Source organism: Larus michahellis, chromosome 3, assembly GCF_964199755.1.
Source record: "Larus michahellis chromosome 3, bLarMic1.1, whole genome shotgun sequence".
Lineage (NCBI taxonomy): Eukaryota > Metazoa > Chordata > Aves > Charadriiformes > Laridae > Larus > Larus michahellis.
Genome location: NC_133898.1, coordinates 53,527,597 through 53,538,346, shown reverse-complemented (window position 1 = coordinate 53,538,346; position 10,750 = coordinate 53,527,597). Strand labels below are relative to the sequence as shown.

The 10,750-nt window shown below is 37.9% G+C and overlaps 1 protein-coding gene across 1 annotated transcript; it reads left to right on the top strand.

Moving 5' to 3' along the window:
* The first annotated feature begins 217 nt into the window (after window positions 1-217).
* On the top strand, window positions 218-6,019 carry LOC141740844 (sulfotransferase 6B1-like). Its single transcript, XM_074580208.1, has 7 exons — window positions 218-463; window positions 1,452-1,591; window positions 2,258-2,347; window positions 2,995-3,121; window positions 3,904-3,998; window positions 4,518-4,674; window positions 5,640-6,019. The coding sequence occupies exons 1-7, from the start codon at window positions 262-264 to the stop codon at window positions 5,768-5,770; spliced, it is 942 nt and encodes a 313-aa protein (XP_074436309.1). The 5' UTR covers window positions 218-261; the 3' UTR covers window positions 5,771-6,019.
* The last annotated feature ends 4,731 nt before the right edge of the window (window positions 6,020-10,750 follow it).

Below are 10,750 nucleotides of genomic sequence, written 5' to 3'. Positions count from 1 at the left end.
CTTTAACCTAGAATGCAATTGCATTTTCTTGTTTTTCTTGTTTGTTTACGTCAACTTCTGTTGATTTCACAAGGTTCAAATGACCCAAGGTCTTTGACTGGAGTTGCGTATTTCTTTACAGTTTCAGGAGAAGTAGTAAATTATTGCTCACGGGGTCAAAAATCCAGACCACAACCCCCTATTAAAAGGTAATCTGTGACACTCTTTTTCCGCATAGCATTTCACACTGTGACAGAGCCTGTGTGCGAGAGAGAAAGAAGAATGGAGAAGTCCAGGAAAAAATTTGCTGATATCATAGATAAGGCAATGGCTGCTGCTAATACAATGGATCGTGATGAACTGCTTTTTTCTTACAAGGGGATTCTCTACCCTGCTACTTTTTGCAGTCCTGAAGTATTCAGAGCCATGGAGTCCCTTGAAGCCAGAAGTGATGATATCATTTTGGCAGGATACCCTAAATCTGGTGAATATAGTTTTCTTTCTTCATAAATAAAGTTATGTAATCACAAATAAGTAGGTTTGTACTAAATATATATAATATAAATATATGTATCATACGAAACATCTATTATATGAAATATATATTATACAAAATATATTAGTGTATAGATTTATATATTAATATAATAAAAATATACAATATAGTATATATTAATATATAAATCATACACTAATATCCTATAATAATATAATATATACTAAGTAGATAATTATATATTATATGATATAATATTACATAAGATAAAGTTTTTGCTTTTTTGTCATGTTTTCTTTTCGAAGAAATGCTATGCACCAGAACGCAGTTATTAAGACTGCAGTGACAAAGATGTAGGTACCCAGGGTCCAGAAGTCAGGAAACAATAAACTAAAGATGGGAGTTCTCTACAGAGTCTTTTTTATGTTATGAATAAAAATATTAATAAATGTGTGTAGGAAATGTCACTTTAGAGAATTTCTGCCTATGGCAAAGAAAGTGAGCACATACAGCACAATTTTCAGATCTACTTCTCCTGTGTTGAAGTTCTGTGATCCATCTTTCCTCCCAAGATAATCCTGTGCAGCACGTCAGAAGACATGTATAATATACTAGGTTTTGACGTACAGGTTTACCACCCCAAACCCTCTTATAGTTGTCACAATAAAAATTTATTACATTAATGCATGTTTTCCTATTTGAATCTTAGTGGTTCTTCTCCTTTATTAGGTAATTTAAAATATACAAGTTAATTTACGATGTACTGAGACATTCCAGTGGGACAAATATATCCTTATAAAGAGCAAAGGTAGGACCCTGAATGGCAATTGTTCAGATAGTCAGCAGTGATTGTATCACATGAAAGGAGACCAAGCAACTCACCTGGTAGTACTACCTACCTCTTGGCTTTCCTGTCAAATCCATTTCTGTTTATTCCAAAGGTGAAACAAAAAATTCTGTATTTTTCCCCTTTCAGGCACAAACTGGGTAGGTCAAATCTTAAATGATCTGTTAGTCATATTTGAAAAGAAAACACAGAATAAAGAAAGCAGCGTGAATGATGAAGAACTAGAAGAATTCCCCTACCTTGAAATTGGAGATACTGGGAAATATGAGGTGGGCACAGAATACATATGAAAGTTGTCAAAGTGTTGTGTTTCAAATACTGAATATATGGTGTGTGAAATATTCCACTGTTTGATAAGAACTCTCCCATTTCTCTCTATGTGGCATCTGGTCAGGATGAATTTCATCTGCATTGCCAAATACTGAGGGATAAATGGAAGCTTCAGACAGCTTGAGAGGAGCGCATACTCATTAGATACGCCGGAACTGCAGAAATTCAACGTTAGCATGTTTTGCATTTGAGAACACTTTCATGAAATGCCAACTACTGAAAGAGCAGCTTTTCTCTCTTCTACTAGCTTTTCTTCCTTACCCCTTCTCTCTCCTTGAGATCCTCAGCTTTCACATAACTCCAGTTGGGATCTGCATCTTACCTTTAGATTTGATCCCTTGTCTAACAGAACGTATTAAATTCACTATCAGTGAAGAGAATTAGCAATGGATAATCTTGTTCCAAATGCTCATTCGCAGGGGCTTTTGAAGATTAGAGCTACTCAGAGCAGTCCACTAAAATCCCAGGATAACACTCACAAGGAATAAGTCCTTCTATCAGCCAATACCTGTTGATAAGTTTAGCAAGGCAGTATTTTATCATAGGCTGATGAAAAGAATACTTGTACTAACTTAACTGTTCTTTCCTCGTTTCAATTCTTAAAGCGAATGAACAAATTACCTTCTCGAAGAGTTATATTTACTCATCTTCTTCCTGAAAATCTTCCAAGGTCTATCTTCAAAAATAAAGCCAAGGTGAGTGCTGATTTTAACGGCTTGAAAGGAAACACTCCAACAGATTTTTTTAAAAGCCAATTTAGTACTTTTCTGCCAATTTTCAGAATGAGCCTTAAACTTAAGTGTTTAGCCTGGCCATTTCTACATGCCTGTTTAAGTGCTGCCATTCATCTCACTTAATCTCAGTACATCCCTATTGATACCTTCGTGTCAGTCTCCACAAGTGAGATGAAGGGGACACAAATACTCCAGCAGTAAAATGTATTTTGACACAATTTCCTATGGGAAGCATTTTATGGTGTAGTTACAAGTGAGGGCTCCAATGTGTCAGGTTTCAGAGAGAATTTGTATTTTTGTTATTTTCCCCCACTACCTAAATGACGAATGATGCTTGTATTGAGCAAAACATACTTAGATTCTGCATAATTATAATAATATAATAATTTTGCATAATTATAATATCTGTAAAATATATTTTAATAATTATAGGCACTCATCTTCACAAGGTACTGAAGCAAAGTGAAATCCTTCACATTCTGAATTCTGCAAGTAGTATACAAGATATTAGAAATTCCACAGACTGCAATCATAAAGTAGATTATTGTTTTCTTCGTACTATAGTCTATTATGTCTTTCTCTACTAATAGAGTATTTTTTTTTTCTAGATATTGTTGCTGATTCGCAATCCAAAGGATGTAGCTACATCTTTTTACCATTTTACCAACAGCATGTCTCCTCTTCCCTCCTATGAGACCTGGGATGATTTCTTCGTAGCTTTCATGACGAAGAAAAGTACAGTATATTCTTTTGTCTGTGTCAATTATTCAATGCTTTGACTCTGTCTAAAAACCTTGCACTTTGTAAATCAGCTTCACTAGGATTTTTTGGTTTACAGTACAAAAGCAGAGATTAAAGACAGAAAGTTAAAAAATTTAACTAAAATTTACAGTACTTGTCTTACTGCCTGAGGATAAATCCTTATCAAAACCGCACTTCCGCAAACTTCTTTAACTTGCACAAACTGATATTTTGATCTTTTCTCTGGAAGAAGCAGTTCCTCATTGCGATCTTGGATCCCCTTCATCTCCTCTCTCCAATACCCATTATCTTGTGCCCATGCAGACGTCTGAACACCTACATGCCAAATTGGACCAGAGGAGTGATTTAGACTAAGTCTAGTGCATTAAAAAAAAAAGAAAATAATCCCACTGGTTTAAAATTTCATAAATTCTTCAATTTTGCATATCACACAGCCAGCAGAAGGTTTTAAACCAGATTAAGGGAGTCTGCAAGATGGTTTGAATACTCTTTGCTGGACTCATATCTGTCTCGAAATACTAACAAGTTTTTCTGTACTGATTTACAAATTGTATCATATGCCTGCGACTTCTGTCAGAAGAGCCTGGAGCAGAACCCCATAATTCCCATAGAAGGGTGTAAACTCTGGCATAGGTAGGATTAGTAATGCCCATGGCTGAGGGATCAATTTGAGGAGTAAAAATTGGTTTATTTCATAAGGTTCTTGTCTAATCTTCATTTGTGCTTCATCTTAGTATTCCTTTTGTTTCATTTAGTGCCCTGGGGATGCTATTTTGAATACCTTTCCAAATGGAACAAATATGCTGATGATGAAAATGTTATGACAATAACTTATGAAGAGCTAAAAGAGGTGAGGTTACCAATAGTTACAAAAATTTTATACTTCAAAGAGCATTTGTCTCTTAACCTTTTAACCATTATATTCATGTAGTGTATTCAAACTGTGTGATACTGTATGAGATAAAATCTTGTTTTAAGGGAAGGAAAGGTGAAATTCAAACTTAAAAGATTTTTTAAAATTTTGTTTGTGAAAATAATTTTCTTGTTTGCTCTTTAGCTGTGATATAAGCCCAAATCACTGTAAATCAAAACACCCCACAATTTCTGGAGGGAAGCTTTCATATATTCAACAGCGTAGATTTTGCTCGACTGTAAATCTCATACAATCTTTTGTGATCTATAGGAAGAAAGCTCTTATCTCCTCTGAAATAATTATGGAGAAAAGAAACACCATGTACCACTCCAGTCCCACTGAATGCTATGGATATTCTATATATGCAGCCAGCAGAGATGTAGGGAAGTGCAGACACCTCAGAAAGCAGTGTAATTTGCTTGAATATCATGTGGTATGTTGCATTCCTCTTTTCAGAATCCGGTCCTGGGTGTCAAAAACATAGCTGCTTTCTTTGGGATTTCCTTGACTGAGAAAGAGCTTCAGAGCGTGGTAGAGAGGAGCAGCTTCCAGTCAATGAAGAAGAACTCTCAGAAGACCCACGGGGCATTTGGCAATATTCTCTTTCGCAAAGGTAGGAAGCTCCAAGAGGTCCAGAGGTAGAAATTTCACACACTCAAGAACTTGGGCCCATCCTGTGCTTCTTTTTTGCACATATATTAGCATTACAGATTAGCATCAAGTATGTTATCACTGTTACGATTGAGAAGACTAGTCAAGGAATGCTGTTGGGGAAGAGACCCAGCAAGGCTCTGGCAGCAGGCTGCAGGCAGCACAGGAGAAGCAACCGCACACAGGAAATTTTAGAGGCCCACAGATGACTGGCAGGAAGGAGGAATTGTAATCTATCTGAACTCCTGTCCACCTCTGTGCCAATACCAACAATTCTTCAGCCATTAGAGGCCTACCTGAGCAGGCAAAACTGGGCCAAACTCAGCCTGGGTGGGATGATCACACTTTTTAGGAGAGTATAGGATCTCCTGAAACGGCCACTGCCAATTCCCTGTTCACAATCACAGTTTAGAAGGAAGCCAAGCATGCAAGCATCAGGTAGATAGAAAAGGGGGAAAGAAAGGGAACTACTTTTGCAGTGTAGTGGAGACACACATGAGAGGGCCAACCTGGCTGTCAGAATCTATTTCTGCATTTTATGTTAGAGAAGTCAATGCATAGGAACTCAAGCTGCCAAGGGAGCAGAAACTCAGCTCTGCCTTCTGACAGATGATTCTGGCCTTCATAGTCTTCCACCTTATCAGTCATAACTGACTGTAGTGAAGAGCTGCAGGGAAACAGGACTTCAGGCTGCTTTTTTGGACACAGCCACCTGAAGAGCCGTACGTTCTTTTGCATTATAGCAGTTTCACAGAGCTGTAGCTACACTGACTTCATGAAATTATGTTGAGGCAAAAATGAGTGAAGTTTTATCTTGGAAAATGGACCAACTCCATTTAGTGTACAATGGAACAAGAATGACAGATCTATAGAATAAAACAATAATAAAATTTCTTGTTTTTCAAGAGTTTCTTTGCTTCTTTGAAGGTGGTGTAAGTGACTGGAAGAATCTTTTCAGTGAAGATCATAATGAGAAAATGGACAAAGCATTTGAAGAACACGTAGGAGGAACTAAATTGGGAACAAAGTTAAAGTATGAATTGTACTGTAAAGTCTGAAGAGTAATGAAATGTGGTTACAGCAAGAGCTTTCCAATGCATTCTCAGATCACCTGAATGCTTTATGCTAGAAAACTAGATCAAATGATCCAAGTTTCTTAGAATTACTGTAATAATCACATTGCAGTGGCCTTTACAGTAACAAAGATGAATAGCAGACTTCTGTTTTAAAGGTGGTATCTTTGGCTTGCTGTGTTTACACTTATTTGCTCAATAAAATGGCAACTAAACATATTCAGATAAACTTAACAGCCCTGTTTCAGTAGCTGTCACTTGGAAGGAAATGCCTGTTTTCTATTTCTAGCCAAACACAGTCTTTCTATGCTACTTATAAATATTTACTATGTAGATTTATTTTTTTTTTGCAAACATGTTTCAAATAGGCAACATCTTCAAAGAAAAGACCACTAGCAAAAATATGGATCTGACACAACCTTAATTAACGACAAAGGATATCTTCCCCATGACTTCAGCACAAACTGGATCAAAGCTAGAGGGAGGAGAATGAAGGGGGATGGTGATCAGCGTACTTAGGGACTTTAATCTCTCTGAATGCAGAATTTCAAGATGGATTTCAGATTATGATCTGGTGTTAACAAGCAAGACCCACTCAGAGGCACTGCTTTTATAGAATCATAGAACAGCCCAGGTTGGAAGGGACCTTGAAAGATCATCTGGTCCAACCTTCTTCTAAAGCTGATTAATTCTGCCTGGACATTTAGAAATGCAGAGCTTTGCAAAGAAATAGGAATGCTAGAAATAATACTTTAAAAATGTGAAAAAATGAATGGATTCAAAAGCAAAGCATCTGAAAGTCCTGACACAAACCATCTTTGAACAACTAGAAATTACCTGTAAGAATCCAGAAAGGTACCAGATGATTGGAGAAGGACATACATAATAGCTATGTTTAAAAATGTGTGAAAGAAGTATCCAAATAGAGCAGTCACCTTAACTTGATTCCTGGAAATTTACTAGCCAAAATGACCAAACAACCAACCATGAAACATTGTGAGGATAATAAGGTGGTAAGGATAAACCATGTCAAAGCCATTTGTGTTCCTTCTTTAAAAGATAACTCACCTCTTGAATAAGGCATAGACAGATGATACAATAGATGACAGCATCAGAGAGGTTCTGGAATTGTATGACAAAAGAGGCACAATCTGTATCAACAAATTTATGGCTTCATATGTGGGGATGGCAACTTACAAATGTGGTTACAGAAATTAAATTAAAGTGCTGAAAGTAGATTTGCATTCCTAGAAATTCATACAACATCGACAAAAGGCATCCAGAAGCAGGGTCATCAGCAGCAATGCTTGCAGGAATATCCACTTGTTTACATGTCTGTTATGAAGTTGGTTGCAATAGTGTGCTCATGGTCAGACTGCATATACTGGATGACAGCAAAATTGGGAGAAAAATTAAAGCAATATCCTTTAATGGTGAGTCCTGGTCATATTCAACATTGTTCTTAACACTAGTGGACAGACTAAAATCGGTATCATCAATGATTGACTTTTAAGCCTGGGGATCAGAACAGAGGGCTGAAAGTACTGGGGGAAATGCGGAAACAATTCAAAACATCATAACAAATTGAGAAGAAGGTCGGAAAACACGAAGTTCAGTACAAGTAAGTATAAAATGCTATTTTTAGAAAAGAGGTACGAAAGGCACAAGTACTTAATGGGGGCAAACCAGTCAAGCAGCAACTGGCATGAAAAGACCTGAGGAATCATGCTCAGCAAGGCCTAACATGGTGAAAGTGCTGGGAAAAAAAGTCAAATCTTATTCTACAGAATAGTCTACAGAAACAGGAAGATCATACATAAGACACAGATAACAATTGTTACAGCCTGTGGTTGCAGGTCATCTAAACTAGAGAAGGCCGCTTAGGGACGTTGCAGAGAAATTTAAGGAAGCATATGACAAGGAGAAGACAAGCATACTTGATATCTTAGCAGTACATGGGGAGGAGTAGAAAATCACATTAAGTCCTTTCTAGATCTATACTTGTAGGCATCTTGGAATACAGCAGACCAGCTTTCCATGTTCTTACTGATCCCTTGTCTGTGTTAATGTTTCTTGCATTAATTAAATTGTCACCAAACACTCCAGTTTATGAAACAGGCAAGACTTTTCCAAGTCTGACTTCCTCATGTGATATTTTTTCCCCAAGTAGATCCACACCACATTTTAGAGTTACATTCTGCATTCCCACTCACTCAATCCTATTGCAATTTCATGGCAGCTTTTGGGTTTTCAGACACTGATATTGCACGAGAGAATTTGCTTGCAGTGGGGCTTTCTAGGCACACTGGGCTTTAAGAAGTAAATGTGAGTAGCACATATACTTTATTTAAGAAGGAGAAATCATTGATCTTAAAAATATTTACTCTTGGAGCATTTTTGGATGAGTTATTATGTAGGTAGTTGTTTTTGAGTCTGGAAATAATCTCTGCAAAGACTGGGTGCTACACTGCTCACAAGGGAAACACAAGCTCTATGGGTAATTCGGGAGATGATAATACCGTATCACCACTACTTTATTGAACTAATCAGATTGAAACTAGTTGTAGAAGACCTAAAGTAAACAGTAGACATGGCCTTGCTGATCTGATGGAAAACCAGACCTGTTTCTGAAGTTAACCCTCTCCTGTGTCATTCCAGGGCTATTTGTTTAGTTCCTTTCTGCCCTTAAAATCTCACCCTGAAGGACAGAACTATTCAGACCAGTGACACCTCACATGCTTTTGCTCCATTAGAGACACTCTGTGGGCCCTTACATTCAGTGGGATAAGGAGTCGGGAGAGGGGAGGACCGAAAAGGCAAGCTGCTATATCAGAAAATGAATGTAGGCAAAAAGACTTGATGAACGAGTAACAATTTGAGGGGGTGAAAAGTAAGAAGAGGTGAAGGCAGTGAGTGTGAGAATGAATTCATAAAATCTTGGGAATCTCTTTTCAAGCTAAGATATAGTTGACTGACACAATAGCACTGGTTTTCAAACTTTCTCACTGCTAGATCTTGAAATTATATATTTCCACTGAAGAGATGCTTACATATATTTCTGTCCATTTGCTTTAAAGAGGATGAATAAACGAGAAAAATTATGCTAAGCATCTCCCACCTCATGTCCTTTCCCCGATCCTTTTTCCAAAACAAGGCTAAGGTGAATCTTGTCTTTGCGTTGCACTGCAAACACTCCTGCTAACAGCATTTCCATGCAAGGCTGATTTTCATGTAGATGAATTGAACAACCCTGAGTTTTCCTTGGGCACCACGTGAGCTGCACCACAGTTGTACAGCCTCCCTGTGGGGTCACCTGCTTATCCTGAGGCACTGGGCTGCTGGGCAGACAGTGCTGGGACTGGGACTCCCAGCACCCTCAGGACACTTGATTCCCCTCAGCCTCTCCAGAGAGACAGGGCTGATCTCTGCAGCTCCTGAGCAGCCTGCCAGGCAGCTGAGACAGCATCGAGGGGCCCGCTCATGAGTAGAGATCAGGGTCCAAGGGTTAAAGTACCAGGAGGCACCCATGTCCCCAGTGGCTCAGGTGACAGGTTGTTAGATTTCACATAGAGGTGTTATAGTGATGTGGCTCCCTCAGGATTCAGGCAGCTGGATCTGGAGGCGGGAGGAAAAATGCTAATTTCTTGTTGTATTCTTTAGTATTGGCAAATGGGAGGAGATTTTCCTTTGCAACTCAAAGTAAACACTTGGACAGAAAACAAAACAATAACAAAGCTGGCAGAAGTGATAATAAATGAACAGTGTCTCCAGTTTTTGTGAGTAAAATAGCACTGATAGAGAGAACAGCTCCAAGAAAACGGTCTGCTTTGATAGTTCTGCAGTTTGGGAGACCAGAAAAATAATTTTAAATGATTCTTTACAGGTAACTGTAAGCAATCTTCCAAGTCTTACAGTTGTGCTCTTGATTTGACACCTTCTCGTGCTTAATTAAGCTTGTGTATAGGTTTACTAAGTGTCTAATGTCCATTTATGAAGAAAGAGACAAGGATGGGATGCACATTTGATATATGGGTAGTGAACAAGACCCATACTATATTCAAGGGAAAGAAAGAAAGAAAGAAAGAAAGAAAGAAAGAAAGAAAGAAAGAAAGAAAGAAAGAAAGAAAGAAAGAAAGAAAGAAAGAAAGAAAGAAAGAAAGAAAGAAAGAAAGAAAGAAAGAAAGAAAGAAAGAAAGAAAGAAAGAAAGAAAGAAAGAAAGAAAGAAAGAAAGAAAGAAAGAAAGAAAGAAAGAAAGAAAGAAAGAAAGAAAGAAAAGAAAATTCCCTCCATAGGGTAATTCAGCCTTCCTGTATTGCATGTTTCTTTTGGGATGATCTGTAGAGATACTTATTTTTCCACCTCATTACTCCTTATCTTCTGAAAAGGCATCAGCCAGAATACCAATAACTTCGCCATCAAGAACAATTTCACCCGAAGATTATATTATGGACATGCGTAGAGAGAAATAGATCTGAAGTCATACAGGTAGAATTTGATTCATGTTAATGCAGAAATCTAGGTATTAGAGCTTTACATGAAAGTAACCCTCCTGTAGGATTTTGCAAAGTAAAGGTCTGAAATGTGAGTATTTAATCATGACAAGTATGGCTTAGGTGATACTTGTCCTTAGCCCTGGAGGTATCGCCTGAAGTGATGATGTTACAGTGACTGACTGCAGCACAGAGCCACCACCTGGAAGGAAGTTGCACCCTCGGATGTGTATCCATTAGTGGAGTCAACAGCAAACCAGGTTGAGATCCACTATCCACACGTCCACTACATGCTGGTTGTCCAGTTTGTAAATTGCACTGCATTGCTCACCAGTTAAAAATATTTCACGTAATATCCTTTATAGGTCTTTCTTTAGTTTCGTTTAACATTTTGAATGCTATTAGTTGTTACCCCAATAGCAATGCTTGGTACAGAGCAGACTCCTGTTCCTAGTATCAGCTGCAGCAAAGACT